At 37.7% G+C, this 23,632-nt stretch overlaps 1 protein-coding gene across 6 annotated transcripts in view; it reads right to left on the reverse strand.

The window, feature by feature from the left end:
• QKI (QKI, KH domain containing RNA binding) overlaps window positions 1-23,632 on the reverse strand; it is a 131,467-nt gene that overhangs the window by 71,298 nt on the left and 36,537 nt on the right. For all 6 annotated transcript variants that reach the window (XR_013813999.1, XM_079780678.1, XM_079780677.1 and 3 more), the window contains exons 2-3: window positions 15,898-16,040; window positions 2,090-2,206 (exon numbers count right to left, since the gene is read on the reverse strand). Coding sequence is in view for 5 of the 6 variants with exons in the window: in XM_079780678.1 (XP_079636804.1) it covers window positions 2,090-2,206; window positions 15,898-16,040 (260 nt within the window). In the remaining variant the exon portion in view is untranslated. The remainder of the gene's footprint in view (window positions 1-2,089; window positions 2,207-15,897; window positions 16,041-23,632) is intronic.

A 23,632-nucleotide genomic window follows, 5' to 3' on the forward strand; every position in this document is an offset into this window, starting at 1 on the left:
CACCTGTAGCTTTTAATAAAACTAAAAATGTAATCTATAGCCAATTTTTGGTGTCCTATTTTAATATTATCCTGCATGTACATTCTGTAAGCTTTTTTAAATTTCAGTAGACAATATTGCAAATTAAAAATAAATAAAATGTGTGAACTGCTTCTACTTGAGGTTAAGAACAAAGTAGACAAGGCAGGATACGGACACACCAACAACCAGAGACACAGAACAGAAAAGCCATGAGAATATAGGACATTCAAAGGTCACAAAACTCATTTCCAGAGTTTAAAAAACTACACCTATGAGTTTAAGCACAAAATGTACTATCAAACAGTGTTGGCTAAACTTATTAAGAACAATTATTAACATTAATTGATCACTTAATATACTCTAAAACACAGTTCCTAGTGTTTTAGCACTAATTGAACCCTCCCAGCCACAAGAAGAGATGAGTGACATTACTAGTCCCACTTTACATAACATGCAGAGACTAACTAATCTGTCCAACAAAACTGCTAAGTGACAGAACCAAGATGCACACCTACGCAATCTGGCTGCAGAACTCACTCTAACCATTCTGTTCCTCTGCCAGAGGGCAGAGTGTTCTTCAGGCTACAAGCCCACCCCAATCACACAGACTCATCGCCTCTCACTACACACTCGCAAGCTCTTGTCCACAATGTCTGTGTGGGCACCAGTGACATAGGCGCAGGCCATTACTACAGAATTCAGAGAAGCTGAGAAGAGGAAAAAAACATGCTGTGTTAACTGCCTGATAACAGTAGCTTTTTAAACTAATAGATACAATAATCTTTTGGTGAAGATTTATTTGTCCTCGGTTGCCAAGATTTCATCTCCTTGTGACCAGGCTATGAAATCAGCACTACGTAATGCCAATGCGACCATAAGTGCAAGCATGGGAACCAAAACTGCATGGCAACACAAAAATGCATGTCACCTAGTTGAATCAGAATCTAGAATCTAATATTTAAGATCCTAATAAAATGTTTCAAATACACCTAAATATACTGAAGGGGAACTCACAAGCTTGCCTCAAAGTATTTTTAAACTCAGATGACAAGAAAAAGTTGTAAGATTAAAAGATAATATCAATGAGGATTTTTCACCCCCAACTTCTGAGCAACTATTTATCTACAGGGAGAAAGCGTGTGATTGAGATTTGGTCAATGAGAGAGCTTAAACCAAACGAGGTGGGAAGCTCAGAAAAGCAGCCTAGCAGCATCAAGTGAGAATACCTTTTAGGTCTGGTGTTGGTTCCATGAGCTCCACAAAGCAATTCAATGTACATGCTGCAACATAAGCTGACCACAGGTCTGTCATTTGATAGCCCTCTCAAGGAAATGTGTTAAAAAAAAATCAAAACAAAAACCCTTCCTAACAGTAAGTTTAATCAATTGTCAATAAAATGTAGGTTATTTAAAAAAAAAAAAAGTCAAACATTTTTTACACAAATAGAAAGTCAAAAGTATTCACTCGACAAAAGGAAAATAGGCAAATAAAACCTCCCTAAAAACAATATTTAAAGTAGATAGTTAGGTCTTTATTAATTAAACTAGAAAAACAAGAGGTAGCAAGAAAAACAAAAAACAGAAACAATATACTTTAAAGTAAAATGTCTAGAAAACTTGTGATCAACACAGAATGTTGATGAAACCAAACTGAGGCTAGTTAAAAGCCTTCTTTTTCTGTTTACTCACTCTCCAAATGATCTGACATACATGCAAACTTATTTATCTGACTGTTCTCAGATAAATCTCAAACATTTTAGATTTCCCAAACTTTTAGTTACATACTTTTATATATACAACATTATAGTTTGACTAATTCCCAAACTGGAAGTTCCTCGATTATAAAGACCAAAGTAAGTTAACAAGATGGACTGAGTGATAATTTAGTTGGCTAAATGAAAAATGATAATTAGCAGGGCAAAATCATGACACCACCTTTAAAATGTTCATGCTCTGACATGAAATAATGTGTAGTGCTTTATACACAAAAGACCTGAATATTTTATTAGAATGCAAAAGTTTAGTCAAATTATTCACAGAAAGACTTGCCTCCATTTTTAAAAACTTACCTTCTTTTTATCCCTCATTGAGCCTTTGCCCCGGACCATAATTTTACATCCCGTTTCTGCTTCAAGCTGTTTAGCTGTAAGTCCTCTAGGTCCAAGGATTCTCCCAACAAAATTAAACTGGGGGGAAAAAAAGTCATCATACATTATTCTCTTGCTTGAATTTATAGCTATTAAAACTATTTTAAAATATATATTTACTTACTCAAATGAAATACTTTTTAATAGTAAGTTGAAATAAAATTAAGAGTCCTTATAAATTTCTTGCCAAGTTTGGGGAGGGGTGTTATAACAGCTCATTGTTTAGCATGAAATTTTCATATGTATTAATACAAATTATAAATTAGGAACAATACATCTGCCTTTGAAAGGTACTATACTGAACTGTCCATTAACATGTAATCTAAAACAAAGCATATAACAAAATCTTAGATACCACACAAGAATGCGAATGTCTTTTACAAAACTCTTTAATGATGGTGTTCAGGGAACTGTTCATTATGTTAAATAATATTTGTTGTTGTTGTTGTTTTTTTTTTTTAACTAAAATCCTTGGGGAAAATTCCTATTACTTATCTAACGAGCTATACTTTCTCTTAAGCAACTGTTCAGAGACCATATTTTTGGGCTGCCTGTCAGAACTCTACTCTGGTGGCCAAATTTGGATTCCACTCTGTACTAAACATTTAAGTCTTGAAAGTAAATGCTTTTTCATCACATTCCTTTCAAGTTTTATGCCTGTACGCTTATTTTTTCCCCCATTTCTACCTTTAACTTATACTATTTTTGCAAGGAGGCTTAACTCTTTTCGTGAACAGGGGAGTGATAAAAATAATTGCATACATAAAGAATTAGCATCCCTCAACAGAAACTTCTAGCCTTCATATAGAGAGGTTTATCTTTCAGGGGGTGGTGGGGGAGCAAGACATAGATTAACTCTGAAAACTGAAAAGTAAATTTTCCTCACTCACATATAGTGTGCATATGAGATAAAATACCATCACTTTCACAAAAATCCAAAGGTAATGATTCTTATGCATACAGCTTCCTATTTTTTCCATGCATATGAGCCACTGCGGGCATGTCATTCCATAAAAGTCACATGCTAGAACTCACTGCTCTCAAGGCTTAAGCTAGGGCACTTGTTCAGTCTTCTGCGCCTCAATGGCTGACTCTGTCTCACTCCGCTGCTGACCAGCATCACATCTTCGGTGACTCACCAATGAAAGATGGGTGGTGCATGAGGGTAGCTGGAAGAAAGTCCTCTTCCCTCAGATTTTGATACAGCTTTTTCCATCCAAAGTTGAGACTGTCCTCTAAGCACCTGATCTAGCTCTACAAGATCCCAATTCTGAAATCTGCCCGAACCATCTCTGTATACTATCCCTTATCCCTGCCTCGTTCCCCAGCAGAGCGGACTTCACCTCTTTACCCAACCTGAAGCCCTGCACTGTCATCCACGTAACCGTTGCTCCCTTGAAGGCACCCCTTTTCCTCTTCTTGCTACTTTTAAGATTCCCTCTTCTGCTGGAACCATGGCATTGGAATTATACAGAAAAAGACTTCACCACAGCTAAATAATCCTTACAGTTATTATTTATCAATAAGCAATGTTTTAAAAGCAGTCAAAACCAACATATTAAATCTATAACACAAAATTTTCATGACCTTAAAAACGAACCAATCTTTATTACCCAAGAACCAACAAAGCTCAAGTCTGTTCAAGTGCATACCACTGGGATTCTAATACAGTAGAAACTGTCAAGGTCATCCTTCTCAGAATATTGTAAGCGGAGAATGAAAAAATTAATCATAGCAGCTGCTTTGTCTACGGCAGCCCATTTAATGTCATTTGCCGTGCATTAAAATTCATTGTGCTGATTTATCATGCTAGTTCTGCAGCTTCGTGCAATTAAAACAATGTCACAACATATTCAAAAATAATAATTTCAAACAGCCTGAGCTAACTGCAACTTTAAATACCCAAAGAAGAGCAAGAAAGAAAAAAAGACATTCATTAACCCTGCATTTTAAGTACAGACCTTCTCCATGGCTCACCTGCATTTCTGCTAAGTGGCAGGTTATTTTCTAAAGAACAGGTTAACAACAATTGTGTCTAATGTTATTCACTGATGCTCACTTCATTTTAAACAGAATAGATTTCTACCAATGACAATATACAAAGCACTATGGAAAGTTTTTCCATTAACCTTTTAAGATAGCTACAATTAAGATAAAACTTCCCGTGACACGCTATCAAAACAGGTAACCAATAAAAAAAATGGATCACCAAAAGCATTTCAGTGAAACACTTCTAAGAAATGTTAAAGAGTAACTTGTGCGTAAAACTGGAATATTCTGTAAAATACGCATGTCTTTGGGTTATTTTCTACACAGATTAATAATGTTTTTAAATAGTGTGTCTACTATTTCTAAAGTGAATTTTAGTTAGATACCTTACAAACCTTAAGTGATATAATAGGTATGAAACACACACACGTATATTTGTTGATGAAGCCTTCACTTTAGCAAATGACAAATAAAATAAAAATAAAATAATGAACCACCTCAAGTGTAATCAACACCAGTGAGCCTATCTTATGGAAGTGTGTAAGATGAGAGAAGAGTTGTGACTATTTAGCAGTACCGCCAGTCCTCAAATAACATCATCTCATTCAATGTTGTTTCTCTGTAACGCTGATGAGATACCCTAGGAACTTAACTCTTTTTTATATCAATTAACCTATGGTAAAAATTGGTTTCATTATTCCTTATTTTGCTTAAAGTCACAGAACCTATGGATAACATTAAGTGAGGACTGTTCAACTGTTTTTAATTAAAAGGACCAGAATGAATATATAAAAATGTCTTCATCTGGGGGAGACAAATGGCTTATCCCTTTTCTATCTTCAAATTAATTCTAGATAAGCAACTAAATATGTCTTTTTATGCTACCTTATAATTAGTATAGGAATCATTTTGCAAAACTTTTCACATATGTGAACTTTATACATATCTTCTGTTGGCTATGCAAGAGGCACTTTTACCAGCAGCTTTTTAAAGGGGAAAAACAGTAACCAGTAATAACCAAAATCTGACCTCTGTGGCATATGAATTTAGATATCCTAAATTATGACAAATCATCTTTTGAGTATAGATATAATTGGGAAAGAGTCTAAAACCCTTTTTTGAAAATCAGGTGAATAAGAAAATATCCTCCAGAAGCTATATAACAAGTGTTTGGGGGGAAATTACCTAGACAACTAAAAAATATGAGGCAATAAAAGCCAACAAGAGTTTTATAATATAAGTACATGACAATATATTTTTGACAGCTCAAGATACAAACTCTTAACTACACACAAAACCCTTTAAAAGATTCCACTTACTTTTCAAACCTTATTTTGCTACCACCTTGCTGTTCAGACACATAAGCAATTCACTGTTCTCTGAAAATGGCAGGTACTTTAAAATTTTCCCTGTAACACCTTCCTCTGTCCTTCCTTCTCACCAACCATGTCAAATGCCTCTCATTACACAACACTGAGCTCACGTTTCTTCTGTGACTTCCTTGTTATCATCTCTAGACCGGCGGTCGCCAACCTTTCGGACCTCACGGACCACCAGTTGGTGGCCGCTGCTCCGACAGTTGTACTGTTCCTCCTCCTCCTCCTCCTCCTCCAGTGACCATCTCAGAGTGCTGTGTACCCAGCCGCAAAGAGCCCCTAGCACATGGAATGCCACGATCTGCGAGTCTCTTGCAGGCCATTCCCAAGTCAGGAACTAGTACCTCACACAACATACAGCACATAGAAGAAACTAATACTTGTTCAAATTGTTGAATGATACAACTTAAAAATGTCCACAGAAATCTTAAGTTTTTTTTTTCATTCACTAGTAATAAATCAATCTCTAAGTCATATGCAGCACAAGAAATCTTTTTTTTAAAAAATAACATCGATCAGCTGCCTCCTGCACACCCCCTACTGGGGATGTGCCCGCAACCAAGGTACATGCCCTTGACCGGAATCAAACCTGGGACCCTTCCGGTTAGGGCCAGCACAAGAAATCTTAATACATTTCAGAAATTTCTCAAATGGTTAAGCCTGGCTGACTGATCTCAGTATAATTTCCAAATGACAGACAACAGACAATGTCATAAAAACAAAACTATGATTTCCACTTTCCTTTTCAATACAGAAATATCATGAGTGCAAAGACCATGTCACTCCCTATTTCTTAGGTGTTGAGTATGTAGAAGTATGCTTTATTAATGAGTGTTCCAGTATGAGCCAACTTCTAATGCTTGGCAACTCTACATGCATTAAGTCCCTTAATGAGGGTAACCCTGGAAGGCAGTTACCACTATAATCTATATTTAATACATGACAGGTTACAAAAGTAGCCCAAATCCTAGAACACCTAGATTAATCAACATAGTATAATGCCTTTCTCCTCGAGACCTTAAACATATACCCTGGTCACATCAGAACTCACATTCAGTTTTCTCATTCTTGTTGCTCATTCAAAATGTTTAGTAGAAAGTTTATAAAAACTCTTGCCCGGCCTCCTGCAGCCGATCAATGATTTTCTCTCATCACTGATGTTGCTATTTCTCTTAGAAAAAACAACAAGAAAAAAAAATTCTCTTCAGATTCAAAGTTATTGTTTTTGTAATGTCTTCTTCACCTACATCCCATAATATAGCATTACACTATTTCTACGTAACCACACCGTGCCTTCTCAGTATTTTCATCTGTATTTATGGATTAGGACCACTGTCTTCATAAGCATCATATACATCCTTTTCATCTTAATTGATTTATATGAATATTTCAATGACAAATATGTCTAACTTCAAAAAAAAGAGAATATGATTATTGAATTCAAGATTGAGCTTACAAGTGTCACCTCAGACCAGATTATAAGACAAGAAGATGAAATATATGTGTTCTGACCATTCATTAAATAGTGCGTAAGCTCTCTGAAATTGATTTCCTAAGTTTTGCTGTATAACTATTACCTGCCTCACACACTGTTACCAAATTATTAATTCAGCTCTGAAAGTGGTAGGTTTGGGGCACACATTTTAGTCCTACCTGACCTCCTGATCACTGGCTTATGTTACCCTCGTTCAATACAACTCAGCGTTCAGTGGCTTTTAACTAAATGACATTCTGTTACTATGGTATGCTTATCATCTCTTCTTCTTGATTCCTCTACAATGTTAATTATAAAACCGTCTCCTTCTATATTCTCTATTCTCAACGAATAGCACCACCAGTAAGGCCCTCTCTCATTCTTAGCCTCCACAGGTAACAACAGACTAGGAAATCTTAAGATTTTCATTAATCTGTCCCCTTTTCTTCAACTGCCACTACCTTAGATTAGGCCCTATTGCTGTAACAGTACCGTGAGAGCAAGGATTATGTCTCTTATTCTGGTGTCAGGTGCCTATCATAGGCCACACACAACATTCTGGAAGAGTGACACCAAAATTTTACTGATTTATACTCAGATCTCTTCTTTAGCCTTCATGATCCTAATAAATTTGCAAATTTATTTTTCTTTTGTTTTAATCTATCTTTAAAAATTGCAATTTATACTTCTTTAAATAGCCATACAAATAAAAAGAAACTAATCAAAACGATCACTTCTATAATATCAAACAATAAAACATAGACACATTTTAAGCTCAATAAATTCCTTACCAATTAATGAAGAAAAATTTATCATTCCAATGTGAAACATAGAGATGGACAAATTTCTGCTAGGTAGGCTGTTTAATGATATTGTTCTTGGACTTGGGAAAAGCAGTTTTCTACAGTAGTCAAAACTAGATTTCAGAAGTCCCTACTTTATACATAAACTGTTTTGTTCTAAAGAGTTGGGTTTATTATGAAGACATACAGTATGCTTCCCAAATGAAATAAGTGGCTCTATCGAGCTCCAAAGAGCCTCCTGTAGAAGCTTGATTTCAGTGTCCCTAGGGTGCAGTTAGGCAGGCTCTATCAAAAACGATGGTAGTTGTCTGCTCACCAAATTCAAACCACGAAAAGGCGTAAATGATGAGTTTTTCACTCACAACATAAACGTAGGTCACCTAATATAAGCGGGCACCAAGATGGGTGGTCAACTTAAGAGTGGTATAACCTTCCACTACTCCACAGCCCACGTCACTTGCCAATGCTGGAGGGCGGAGGACTAAGAGTAGAAAGGTTGTTATTGACTGCAGACACTGCTCTCTCAAGATGGGCCAAGAGCAGATCAGCACCTCTCCCTTCCCTTTAATATCCAACAAACACCTCAATGTTTCCAAAATATAAATGGCACTGAGAAGCAGGCTTCTCTCCAATTTTGTATTACATTATTTTTGTTATTTCAGTGAGAATCTAAAAGATATGGGTGTTAGATACCTGGGACTAGGTATCTAACTGATTTATAAATCTTTTGCAACAGTAATTTTAACAAAGCAGATCTTAACAAACTTTTTGGATAGAAAAATCATAGACATAATTGTATCTCAACTGAGGCTGAAAACACTTGCTTATAAGCAATAATTCTTCCTTAAAAACTAACCCCATCTTTTAATTTGTCCTTCTGAATTGCTAGCTTTTTAAATATTAAAATATATTACTTTTAAAAAAGTATCAACATTTAAGACTCTGAGAAGGCTTATTATTCTTAACATTATTAAAACTTTGAAGGCCCCAAATACACTCTTGCAGTGATATAAAAAAAAAAGTAAACTTCAAAACCAAAACACCAAAAGTAATGAAAATGACCTTCACTAAATTCATCTGCTAATTTGTAGGTGATAATCTTTAAAAACAGAAATCAAAAAACAAAAAAACAGCCAATAATCCTATACTAATTCAGAAGCTATAACTAGCCAAATTTTCTCTGCAAACCCAGGGAAACCCTTTGAAAGGGAACGTAAAACTCTTGCTCCACTATTAAAAAAGAGTATTATTATGAGACAACAATACTATGAATAACATTATAAACCTATATTACTACAGTTGCCAGGCTTGGATCCTATAAGCTTGAAAGAGACTTGAAAAGGCATTTATCCAACTTATAAACCTTTGACAATGCATGTCATCATGATAGCCTAGATCTAACACCTACCTCTCAAGGCTATAATCATTCAAAATTAAAACCCATTTTACAAACATCAGAAAGACAGGTATCTTCATATAAATTCTGAGAAAAGTCTCACTACAATTTCATCATATCCCAAGCAAACAGTTTAGCAATCTAATCTGTTCATGTATATACAGAACAACTAATATCTAATAGCTAGACCTTGCCATATTTGAAACTTACCTACCACTCTGGTAGATCCTATAAAACAATTACTCAATAATTCAAAATTGATAACTAGGAACATTTAATGACAGAATTATTACTTACTCATTGAAATGTAACATCTTTACTTAGTCAGAGTTAAATCCATTCACACACTGTTTATAAGCTCTCCATGGACACAAACAAGTCCTTAATAACTTAAGGGGCCAAACTACTGTTTGATGGCCTATGTATAACTTTTATTTTCACTCATGTCTGTCATTTTATGAATGTAATAGAGGCCCGGTGCACGAAATTCGTGCACGGAGGAGGGTTGTCCCTCAGCCCAGCCTGTACCCTCTCCAATATGGGACATCCCTCTCACAATCCAGGACTGCTGGCTCCCAACTGCTTGCCTGCCTGCCCCTAACCTCTTCTGCCTGCCAGCCTGATCACCCCCTAACCACTCTGCTGCCAGCCTGTTTGCCCCCAACTTCCCTCCTCTGCTGGCCTGGTCACCCCTAACTGCCCTCTCCTGCAGGGTTGATCACCTCCAACTGCCCTCCCTTGCAGGCCTGGTCCTTCTCAACTGCCCTCCCTTGCAGGCTGGGTGCCTCCCAACTTCCCTCTCCTTCTGGCCATCTTGTGTCCACATGGGGGCAGGATCTTTGACCACATGGGGGCAGCTATATTGTGTGTTGCAGTGATGATCAATCTGTATATTACTCTTTTATTAGATAGGATAGAGGCCTGGTACAGGGGTGGGGGTCAGCTATTTTGCCCTGAAGGGTGTCCCGGGATCAGGTGGGGGTTCCCTTGGGGCGTGGGGCGGCCTGAGCGAGGGGCCTGTGGTGGTTTGCAGGCCGGCCACGCCCCCTGGCAACCCAGGCGGAGGCCCTGGTATCTGGAATTTATTTTCCTTCTACAATTGAAACTTTGTAGCCTGGAGCGGAGCCAAGCCTGGGGCTCCCTCCGAGGCCGGCAGCCATTTGTGTTGGGGTTATAATTGAAACTTTGTTGCCTTAAGCGGGTGGGCCCGGCCAGGGTGTGCAGAAAGCTTTGCTTCCCCTGTTGCCGGCAGCAACCCTGGCCTGCTCTCTCAAGCTCCATTCTGCTGCCATTTGTTTGAATTTGTTTACCTTCTATAATTGAAACTTTGTAGCTTGAGTGGAGGCTTAGGCCTGGCAATGGCAGGCGGAAAGCTTGGCTTCCTGTTACCTAGGAAACCTTTGCTCTCTGTGGCTGTAGCCATCTTGGTTTGGGTTAATTTGCATGCTTGCTCTGATTGGGTGGTGGGCGTGGCTTGTGGGTGTGTCGGAGGTATGGTCAATTTGCATATTTGTCTATTATTAGGTAGGATGATAAACTTAAAAAGTATTAAATGGTTTAATGCAATATCTTTTATCTTTCATATAAGACTGTGGGCTCTTTCAAGGGTAGGATTTTTCTTATTCACTCACAGGAACCATATTGAGTGCTCTATCAGATGCCATACATTTGTTATCTTGATACCTCCAAACAATTCTGAGATAGACCTTATAATTTCATAGACAAGAAAACAGACTCTAGAAAAGGAACATGTGCTCAAAGCCAATGGGACAGTCTCGATTATTTTCACAAAATGTATCCCAATTTCCTTCTCACTGTGGACAGGGTGACCTGATAATGCCGTTTCTCATCTCAGCACTACTGACATCTTAGGCAGGTTAATTCTTTGTTGTGGGAGGCTGTTCCGTGAATTGTAGGATGTTTAGCAGCATAATTGGCCTCTACCCACTAGATGCCACTAGTAACCCCTCCAAGTTTTGCCAAACAAAAATATTTCCAGACATTGCCAAATGTCCCGGAGGGAGGGGCCAAACCTCCCTAGCTGACAATTGCTGAGCTAACAGAATGTTAATGGATGGGACCAGAGCAGAAGCCTTCCGCGTGCTTAAGCAATTTGGCTGGTCTCCGGCACTCCAGTGACCTGCCGTGAACAGAGAAGCTCCAAGTAGCTGCTGCCCCTTTGAGCTAAGTTCAACAGGAACACCCACCGGCAACCAGCCTAGATGGAGGCTTGGATAACCTCGGCTCAGCCCAATCAGCAGAACCCTAGCCAACATACAGTACAGACTCGAGCACAGAAACCAACTTGTTACTTTAGGGCACTATGTTTGAGGACAGCCTGTTATGGAGCATTATTGTGGCACCTGTTGACAAATAACACCAGTAAGGGGGTAAGTCAGGATTCTAAATCTAGGCCTGTCGAGCTCAAAAACCCACTATTATCTCCATGTTAAGCTTTCTTAATTGAATGAATATCCCCACCCCCAGGATGTGATTGGTACACACTAGAGTACATTTTCAATGGACTATTGATACTACCTTCTCATCTCACATCAAGCCACTGATTAAAAACGATTGTGAAGGACAACATTATACAGTACTACCTCCTTTCTGACACACGGAATCTGAGACTTTCTTCTCCTATCATCCCAGAGCTATACATAGCCAAGCCCAAAACAAGAGCTCCAAATGAACACTTCTATAAATAAGTTGCTATGTGCAGATGCAAAGGGTTTTTTTGAAAAGGTTTACCAATATTTCAAAGAATGAGGCTTTCACATAGATAGGCACAAAAAATATTTATTGTCCATCTAACATTACCATGTAGTTGAGTGGAGATATAAAAATATACAAAATCCCCACCATCATGGAGCTCACATTCTGGTAACACTTACACAGTATACAGGTATCTTCCAAATGCTTTTCATGCATAAACTCATCTATAACTCCTCATAACCCCGTGGAACAGTAACCCTATTACCATCTCCATTACAGAGGTGAGGAAACTGAGGACCAGAAATGGCAAGTCATTTGCCCAAAGTCAGAAAACAAATAGCAGAGCCAGCCAGAGGCCTTGGTCTGAGTCCGTACCTTTGACAACTATGCAGCACTGCCCCTTTGAAACTTTAATAATAATACAAGCATTTTTTAATCAAGTGGAATGAACTCACTCACAAAGTCAAGCTTATATACAAATGGGGGAACTTATGTAATGACCTCTAAGATTTAAGTGGCCAATATCTAATTCATAATTCTGAAATAAATCTTTTCCCATACTGCCAAAATCTGACAGACTCCCTTGTTTAATTTCATATTTAAATTTTTTAGAGGTGAGATAAAGTTCCTAATATATACCATAAAACAGTACTACTCTTTTGGTGTGTATCAATAACCTCAAAAAAGAAAACTCAAAAACTACATGCAGATCCCAATTTTGCCAAACTCAAATTCTTTTTTTTTTTTTTTTTAAGACTAGTTTATTGATTTTAGAGAGAGGGGAAGAGAGAAGTGAGAAACACTGATGTGAAAGCGTAACAGTGATAGGCTGCCTCCTGCACACCTCCTACCGGGGATAGAGCCACAACCGGGCGTGTGCCCAGACTGGGAATCTGACCAAGCCACCTTCCGGTGCACTGGATGATGCCCAACCAACTGAGCCACACCGGCCAGGGCCAAACTTAAATTCTTTTAACAAATTTAAAATCAAGGTATTAAAAAAAATTACCTGGAGAACCAAAATGGTTTTATAGTAATAAATTTTTTCTCCTATGAATTATAACTAAATTTCTCATTTATATAGCTTTGTTAAAATAGATATTTTGAGGTGCTAAGAGTCGTCTGTCTATAACTCACATACCCACCTATGTGATATGCTTGTACCTGGATGTCTGACTTCAAACTCAACACCTCTAAATCAGAACTGCTGAACCCCCACCTCCTTAACCTGTTCCTCTTCAGTCTTTCCTAGCTCAGGAATTGGCAATTCCTGTAACTCCAACTGATCAAAACCTTTGAGCTACTCATGACTTTCCTTCACACCCCATTATTCAATCCACAAATCCTTTTGGCTTTAAGTGAACAATCTATGTAGGATCCAAGCGTTTCTAAGTCCTCTTGTTCAAGTTCCCTAGGTCAGTGGTCGGCAAACTGCGGCTCGCGAGCCACATGCGGCTCTTTGGCCCCTTGAGTGTGGCTCTTCCACAAAATACCACGGCCTGGGCGAGTCTGTTGAAGAAGTGGCGTTAGAAGAAGTTTAAGGTTAAAAAATTCGGCTCTCAAAAGAAATTTCAATCGTTGTCCTGTTGATATTTGGCTCTGTTGACTAATGAGTTTGCCGACCACGGCCCTAGGTGGTCTCCTTGCTGCCACCATCACCCAAAGGCCTTTCTCCACACAGCAGCCAGAATGAATCTATTAAAACCCAACCAAGCTCATTCACTCCTTGGCTCAAAATATCTGAATGTTGTCTTCTTTTACTCAGGATAATAGCTGACATCCCTACTGGAGCCCACAGCCCCTACATACTATGTATGGCCCCTCTGCTCACTCTCTAACCGCATATCTTACCACCCTTCCCAACATGCTATTGCCAGAGTCACTGCACTTGCTCACTCTGTCTGGAATGTTCTCCCCCAAGGTGATGTTCATGCCCACTTCCCCATTTTTTACTATAAACACATCCTCACCATGGAGAGACATGTTCAGTTTGCACTCTACCTGCCTCCTGGAAAAAAGCCCGGCAAAAGGACCATGTCATCATCACCTGTCTGCTTGGCTTATCCAACTTCTCACGATATCAAATGAGAGCACTGCTGCTCACACTTGAACGCATCAGGATCCTCTATGGGGCTGGAAGGCAGACTGCTTGGGTTCCCCCGACCAGGGTTTCTGATTCAACTAGACATCATAGTCCTAGAACCACATTTTAAGAACCACTCATCTAGACAATGTTATAACCCCCCCCCCCCCCCCCCGCTTTTTTTAAAGAAAAATGAGGGCCAAGCAGATCAAGGTTATATGCTCTAACAAGGTCTTAAAAGAATTCTATGTTAATGACTAAGGCTGAAACTTTATCCTCTAGAGTTTAAACAAGCAGAGAAGGCTGACCCCTTTTAGGAGATAATAAAATACCAAACAATAGTTGACTTCAGTTGAGACAGCTGCCCAAATCACAGTTCCTCATCTCCAGGAATCATCCCATAAGCAGGGCATGTCCCCAGTCATGGCAGATTGGTCCAAAACACATTCTCCAAGAATCTGAAGTTAAGATAAAGTCTTGAAGGCACTGATTCCAAATTATGTTAAGAGCAAGCCTTGCAACAGAGAAGGTCCAAAGCCTTCCTAAGGGTCTCACAGCTGCCCTGACTCCCGTCCGAATCCTTTTTACTGCACCCAATTATCTTCCACCAAATTCTTTCTTTGCCTATGTTATCAATAATTTTTGTATATTTGCAATCAAAATTACTTATAAAAACAGTAAATGTGTTAGATTTATAAGAAATTGTATTGGAAAAGCAAATTGTGAAATACCAAAGCTTTTTTCCATTATTCCAACTTAAGACATTTATTTCCCTTCTCTAGATTAGTATATTGTAAATATAATCACTGAATTTTAAGAGTACATAACACATCATAATTTCTGACCTTATAATAATGCCAACTCTTTCTCGTATTTCAGAAAAGTCTCCAAAACCTAGCAAAAAGCCACCAATTTGCCTTTATTTAATCAATAGGTAGTTGATGCCTATTACGTCCAATCATGCACACCTGCAATAGCAATTAATAACAAAAACAGGTTCTTGAGTTAAGTACCTTTAAATACCTTGCTGGGTAGAGAAAGAAAAACAATAGATAATAAAAGCTATTGCAGAGAAATAAACCGATGTGAAACAATGAGTAACCAGACTGCTTTGGATAGGATGGTGAGGAGAGGCCTCTCTGAAGTGAGATTTAAGCTAAAACCTTAATGACAAGAAGCAGCCAGCCAATAGACATCAGTGTATAGCTACCATAAAGGTGTTAGGCTGGGAACAGTCTCAACTTGTTCGAAGAGTCAAGGTAACTAACTACACAGTGTATTGAAAAGGAGGGAGTCATTCACAATAAGGCCAAAAAGACAGAAAGGACCAAGTAGGGCTGTGTAACAAAAGGCAAAGAGTTTGGAGCTATGTATAAATGAACTGTACAGAACAAGGAGGCTATCTGCAACAAAATGCTTATACAGAATAGTTGAGCAAGGGATTAAAAAGAACAAAAAATAAGTTGCAAACAGTTATCACAGAAATTTTAGAGCTGAACAGACTCTTAGCTGTCACATGGTCCAAACTCTCATTTTACTAAAAAGACAATGTGGCCCAGGCTGTGGCTTCTTTGAGGTCAGGTCACAGACGAGCAAAGAGTTGTATTTAGTGCTCTCAAACATTCAGGCCAAAGCTCTTTACGTAACTCTTGCCTTGATTTGAAATCTAAAACTAAGTCTTTACCATGTGCATTTCCAAAAGTGACATAGCAGCATTCAGATGAAAACATACTTAGATTTTTTAAAGTTATCCATGCCAAATTATTCACATCTCCAGACCTCTCGTGAAATTATTTCAAAATGGCTGACAATGCTAAAGTGTTTACCATCAAATATACAGCATTCCAAAATATGTACAGCAGAAAAAATATTGAATGAAACAAAATATACTTACATCTGGGTATTCTTTTACAGGCACATAAAGTTTCTCTTGTAACTGAACAATAGGTCCCACAGCATCAGGCAATTCTGCACTCCTCTTCTCTGCACTGCCATTTAATGTATCATTGTACATGTCTTTCCGTACTCTGCTAATTTCTGTTAAAAGTAAAAATTTTAAATGAGTTAGACAAAAATATTCTTGCTAGACCAGGAAAGAAAAGGGGGCAGGGGAATTTCATTGGTAAAGTGTTAAAATTCAAAGAAGTAAAGAATTGTTGACCTATTCTACCATTCTCTGGATTAAGTCTATGTTTAACAGGACTAAAGCCTCAAATTTATTTCTACTAGAAATCAAATTTATAGACCAAATAATATATTTTATTAAAACTAACCTCAGAGCCCAAGTTCTTATCCACTGTGATATAGATCTGTTGTTTTATCTAATTTGCCATGCATACACGAGGCCAAAAATTCCAAATGATAGCTTCATTCAAATAAGTATCATAAGAATGCCTATCAGACAAAACTTAATACCAAAGGCTGCCTTCTACTTCAGGTACACAGATTTTAAGTTCAGCGGAAGTCTGAATTTGATATTCAAATTCAGTGTTTAAAACTTTAGGAATAAGAGATATATGTTAGAGAGGGTAGAGAGAGAAGGAAGGACTGAATGAACCTTCGGAAAAGCAACATTTACGGGGTGAGGAAAAGATGGAAACCAAGAAGAAATGGAAGTAGATAGAAGTAGGGAAGAGGTATCAAAGAGCCTAAGAAACGACAGATAACTATTATTACATCCCAGGCATAAATATACTTCTTTAAAAGAAAGTATGAGAAATCTATTTTAATGAGTCAAGTCCTGTACAAAGAAATTGATTAATTCTTTTAAGAATTCTTTAAGCTTCCACATTGTGCTAGACTAGAGGCTCCTGACCACTGGAACACGATAATAAGGGTTGTCATTATTAAATTAGCTGTATAGATTGTAACCTCCTTGGGGAAAAAGAGTTTGTGTCCAGTAGGATTTAAAAATGAAATATTTTTATTTTTAACCTTTTGCACTCGGATGTCGAGTGTGACTCGACACGGTTAGCATCGGTAGCAGCTCGTATGTCGAATTGTATTGAATGTATCAATAATTTGAAATATAAAAAAATCCAAATAAATAAGTTTGTATGAAAAGAAACCAGTTTTTTATTCTACTGCTGCGCTTTGTAAAATATGGGGTATTTAAAAAATTAAATCCCGAGTAGAAGAAAGGAATCGAGAAAAAAGCAAGCGAGTGCAAAGGGTTAAAATGTACTTTTTTTGTTTTCCAAACATGGAATTTCAATATATTGTTATTAAGGAACTATCAAATATCACTTTAATTTTATTTAAATCACTTTCAGCTAAATAAAATCCAACTCAGCAAAAAGGCATTATCAAAAGTGTTCTTACTTAGTCATTAAGTCTTAATCAGTGAAAACACTATATTCTAATACAGTTTCTGCTTCAATGATGGCAATATTCATTTTATAACAAATTTTCTCTCTTAAAAAACAATTTGCCTATCAGAGCTAAACAAATATTTGTTTCTGAAAGCAAATGAAATTTTCAAAAAATCAAAAGAAGGTATCCTGGATTGAACTATATTATAAGGACAAGATCTCAATTATTTATTTTATGTATTTCCAGTTTCATAATACAATCTTTCCTAAAGATGGCCAGTATCAAGTTAGTATTTTTCTTAAATTAGCATATGACAGTAATTCTCAAATCAAGTTTTCAACAACCAAGTAACAACTGAAACATAAATATTGCTTAGGTGATTACAACAATGAACCAAAGGGGATTAGACATTTTTAATCTAATTAAAAGTACACATGAACCCTTTGGTCCCAGTCTCTATACAAAAGCACCTTCAGTATTAGTTTATTACATTTAAATACCCTTTGAACTGCCCACAGTAATACAATAGTTTGGGGGGGGGGCGGGGGGAGAGGGGAGAGAAGAAATGATTTTCCAGGTAAACATTTTATCAAATTAAAAAACACACAAGAAAATCAATTATAAATGAGAAAATTCAGATGACTAGATTAAAAAACACATAGAGCCCGGCCGGTGTGGCTCAATAGTTGAGTGTTGACCTATGAACCAGGAGGTCAAAGTTTGGTCAGGGCACATGCCTGGGTTTCCAGCTCAATCCCCAGTAGGGGGCGTGCAGGAGGCAGCCAATCAATGATTCTCTCATCATTGATGTTTCCATTTCTCTCTCTCCCTTCCTCTCTAAAATAAATAAAAATACATATTTTTTCAAAAAACATAAACATACAAAACCCAATAACCTTCACATATCCAACTAGATGATATAATGGAAGACATATTTACAACGTAAGCTATAATTCTATAAACATTTGTGTGATTCTTTTATTAATAACTGAAAGTTCCACGAGAATCTGTTATCTTCTGTCTTCCCAGCTTCTAAAATCCTGCCTGGAACCTAGCGGGCCGGGTCCTCAATTACTCTCAGTAGACTGGGTGGATAGGTGGGTGAGTGAAGGGAGGAATGAGCTAGGTTCTAGGGCATTCAAGTTAAACAAGTCATGATTCCAGCTCTCAAAGAGCTTAGTCTAAGGTGAAAGGCATATAAACAAGCAGATAAGCTAAGGCCTATGAGCAGTTAGGGCACAGAGACAGTGGCAGCACAAACAGGCGTCATCAGCTAGTGCAGGGAGCAGGGTCAAGAAGGAAGTCAAGAGGAGAGAAAGTCCGATAGTTTTCCAGTGACGAGTCATGTAAAGCAAAAGCACACTCAGTATAATTGAAATTCTACTTTTTCTTAAGATAAAAAGTCTTTTTACCATGTTTCTTTCAGTCCCTATAATGTATCACTCAATATAATAATAGAACACAAATTCTAAATGAAACAGTGCATACAGGAACAAAAGATGACTAAGATAGTGTTAGTTCTCAAGGAACTTACAATCTAATGCACTGTGGTCTCACCAGCAGAGAATGAGTACTACCCTTTATTAACAGCAACTTTCTAGCCAGAAAATCATTAGCACTTCTTGGCATGTTATTTAGAACACTCAAGTTAGAACAAGTTTTGGTTTGAGTTCTAACAGCAACTGCTTGTGTGACTTTAGACAAGTTTCTTATTTAACCTTTATGTGCCTGTACCTCATACACTAGTAATGAGAGGTTGCTTTCCGAGTGACTCAGTTGAATCCATTGGTTTCCAACCTCAGAGGACAAGGACTCCATTTATTTTCCCTCATGTTTTAAAAAGTTCTGTCTCCAAAGTTTTTCATTCTATAAATCCTGGTGACCAGAGCTTTGGTTTATGTTGATATCAAGTGATATAATAACAGCCAAAAAGGCATGTCATGAGTATGGGTGACGTTCTAGTTCCTTCATACGTGGTGGATTCACAGATGCTTCTTTATGAAACACAGGAGTGCTTCAAAACTAGTATGTTTCCTATGTTCTTCTGTTACATCAAACATAACATGACAATGCTCCAATGTTCCCTCATCTCCACACTCATTACCTACTTCAAACCACAGCTGTGGTTCAGAGGACTGAGAGTTCAGAAACTTTTGCTTACTCACCTAGTATAAAATTCTGCCATTTGTGACAACATGAATGGGCCTTGAGAACATCATGCTAAGTGAAATAAGCCAGTCAGAAAAAGCTAAGAACCATACGACTTCTCTAATACCTGCGATATAAAACTGAAACTCGTGAACACAAACAGCAGTACGGTGGCTGCCAGAGGGAAAGGGGCTGGGGTGCTGAAGGGGGCCTAATAGATGGTGACTGAAGATTTTACTTTGGGTGGTGTGCACAGAGTGCAACATACAGATCTTGTATCATAGAAATCTACAACTGAAACCTGTATGAGCCTATTACCCAATGTCACCCCAATAAATTTTAGCTAAAAAAACTTTACCAGTAATAAATCAGCATTTTCCAATGTTTAAAAATAGGTAAGTAAAAATTCCCACTACACTAACCCCAAAATATCCCTAAGATCAAGACAATTTTGTTTTAGGCATCTCTGAAGTTCTTAAATGTTACAAATTTATTTTACTGAACCAAAATCTTTCCTAAACTTTCTTCCCGCCCCAATACTCCAAAGCTCATAAAGTAGGTCAAATGCCTTTCATATGACAGCCCTACAAATATTTGAAGTTCTGTAATATCTAGTGTCTTCTTCTCTAACCTGCATAATAGCATGGTTTTATACCCTCCCACTCATCTAGACACCTAGATGGTTAGACATCTAGATGGTTAATTTGTCTTTGTCCCTTATAATATAGAAAATCCTATATGTCATACATCCTTCCCTAACAACTGATAAGTATGAAGACTGAGGCTGCCTACCCTCCAGTCCCAAATATCCCATCTTCCAGTGTGCTCAAGAATACCTATACGCTTTGCTGAGCACATCACACTGCTGACATACTGGTGGTGGTCCCAATCCAAGCCTCCACCATCGATACAATTTGTCTCCACAGATGCATACCTACTGAGTCAATTAAAAAAATTATTTGTGGTTCTTTTCTACTAGACATAGCCCTTCAGACTTGTTAATCTATCAGTTGACATTCTTTAGGAATGACTGTCCTATGAGTCCAGGATCCAACTAACTGCAATTTCATAGAACACACACTTCTCTAGCCTGATGCTAAAATGCAGGCACAACTTATCAATTACCTGACAAAAATCTCAACCACACTAGGACCTGAACCTCCCTCTGGATCGATCAGTTTAAACAGGAAATAATCTGTTTTAGGACCTTCAGGTTTTGTCATCAGGTTTATAATATAAATTTTCAGTTTGGGGGAATAGTCACCTTCCCACCATGCAGCTGCTCTAATTCCCCATGTTTTCTTGAAGAGTCATCAGATTTTTTCAAATCTCAATGTCCTGAAAACTAAAGTTTTGTTTAGGACTAAAAATTTGTTCCACTTATGCTACTTACTGTCTATTCATGTTTCTCTGCTTTAATTATCTTGATGTTTGTCATTTTGCAAACTAAAGCTCAATTATCAGTAAATAAATTCTGTCCATAGGAGGGAAAACAGTCCTGCACAGTTCTGTTTGACCTGTTAATACACATCATCTGCCGTAAGCCTTTCTCCTTCCCCTTAATTCACCCAACTACGAATTTAAGTAAAAGCTTTATTTCAAAATCATTCTTGCATTTCATAAGCCTCAAGCTCATTTCTGCCTTTGGCTTTTCTATCACCACCACTCTATTGTTTCTGAATTATTGTATGTGCATCCTACCCTTTGCTACCTTAATTTTTCACATCCTTTTAAAATATGAACTATTGGATTAACTAACAGAACCATGGAAAAGTACAATGTCACAATTCAAGATAACATGAATAATACAGAATAGGAAAATATAAGGTAAGAAATTTAACTTAAAATTAAGTTAGTCATTTCCCACATAGATAATAACTGTGCATAAATTCAATACTGCAATGTTGGAAGACTAGGTAAAAAGAATAAAACATAGCCCTATTTCACTTTCTGGCTTAGAATTTTTCAACAAATTTAAATCAAGAAAATTAAGAATTGAGAAACATTAAAAATAGTAACTATCTCAGTAATAAATAAAAAACTATCAATGACATACATACAAATAAAATGCATTAAAGTACCATTTTCAGGATTTGCAACATTCCAAATTAAACAATGACTGTTTAAGACTGAAAAAATTTTCACACAAAACATGTTATGTACTCAATGTTACGGCAGCTAACTCTAATTGCTCAACTGGCTATTCTGATGTTATAGACATTATATTTGGGCATCTATCTGATTTCTTTGTGCCTTACACTTAAATCCATTAAAAAAAAATTACCTTATCACTGGAATAGAGCTGAAGCTACAATGAAAAAGTAATGGTAACATTTGACCATTATTGCATTTTTAAACTTCACATTTTCCACTAATTTCTGCAGTAAAGTAAGAGCCAACTATTTATAAAAATATCTATGCTTTGATGTACATAGTATAAATTTTATAAGCAAAGTAAAAATGCAAGCTTTCACCTTTTTCACTGAAATTTAAATGAGCTCTATTATTTCCTCACTATTGCAATTCATCTCTCACTGGACACTAACCTGGCACAATTCCACAAAGAGCAAAGTGAGATTTTAGTTATTTTAGTTGTATTAGTCTCTATTTCCATGATATTCATTAAATATTAACATAAAAATATAGGGTGTGTTTATAACCACATAGAGGTGGCTGTCATATGCCCTTAGTCAACACAGCTCTCTTCTGTTAAACCTCTAATTCAGGTTTATTAAATACCGGAAAAAGCTTTAAAGATATTTTGAGCATAGCAAAACCCATAGAATAACATAAACTTCACTGTGCTCATTTTAAAAAGCCATATTCACAAGGTACAGACGGCAAATGCATTAAAAGCTGATTATTAGCGAATATGCACTATTTAGTGGAATATGTTTTGCTTACTCAAACAACAGAATACATTAAACCTGATTTAACTTTGAGGTAACTATTTTTTGAAAGTGGCAAGGAAAAAAAAGCTATCAATAATTCTCTAGATGGGACCTTATTTTTAGGTTAAACTGTGTTTGTACTTCAGAACTATAAGTACAAAAAGAAAAATTGGAGTCAAATTCAACTTCAAAGCCCTCCTTTAAATTGTCAAAATCAACAATAGTGCAAAACTGTTGATATATTTCACATAAAAAATGTGAAACAGCAAGTCTTATAAAACTCTTTCAAATTACAAAAAAGAATGTCTAATGTATGATCCAATGTATACTAAGTATGTGTATTTTTAGATTGACACAGAGAAGTAAAAAAAGATATCACACTTCACCCTAGCTGGTATGCTCAGTGGTTAGAACATCAACCAAAGCACCTGGGTTGCAGTTCAATCCCCAATGAGTGCAGGAGGCAACCAATTGACCTCTCTCTCTTTGTCTCTCTCGCTCTCGCTCTATTTCTCTCCCTCTCTTCTCCCCTTCCACTCTCTCTAAAAAGCAATGGAAAAAAGTATCCTGGGCAGTGGTCGGCAAACTCATTAGTCAACAGAGCCAAATATCAACAGTACAACGATTGAAATTCCTTTTGAGAGCCAAATTTTTTAAACTTAAACTTCTTCTAACGCCACTTCTTCAAAATAGACTCGCCCAGGCCGTGGTATTTTGTGGAAGAGCCACACTTAAGGGGCCAAAGAGCCGCAGTTTGCCGACCACGGTCCTAGGGTGAGGATTAACAAAACAAACCAAGATATTACACCTCAAAAAACTAAAAGTAGAACAATCATATGACCCAGCAATTCCATGTCTGGGTATATATCTAAAGAAATCCAAAACATTAATTAAAAAAGACAGGCACTCCTATGTTCACTGCAGCATCATCATATCTAATAATAGAGTAACATGTAAATTACCATCACTCCTCTATGCCCACGATTGGGCGGCGGGAGGCTGGGGGGCGTGACTCGGGGTGGCCTATCCAGCCATTGAGAGGCACGGATCCGCTCCCACTGAGGGGGGCTACCCTGCTGTTGAGAGGCGCAGGGGGCGGGACTCCTGGGCAGGACTCCCGCCCCCTGTGCCTCTCAACAGCCAGATCCGTGGCCGCTGAGGGGGCCTGCCGCGGACACCCAGCTGCGCCTCTCAACGGCAGGGTAGCCAGGTGTCCGCAGCAGCCCCCCTCAGCGGCCATTGAGAGGCCGCCCCTGCGCCTCTCAACAGCAGGGTAGC

The sequence above is a fragment of the Cnephaeus nilssonii genome (assembly GCF_951640355.1).
Source record: "Cnephaeus nilssonii genome assembly, chromosome: 9".
Taxonomy (NCBI): Eukaryota; Metazoa; Chordata; class Mammalia; order Chiroptera; family Vespertilionidae; genus Cnephaeus; species Cnephaeus nilssonii.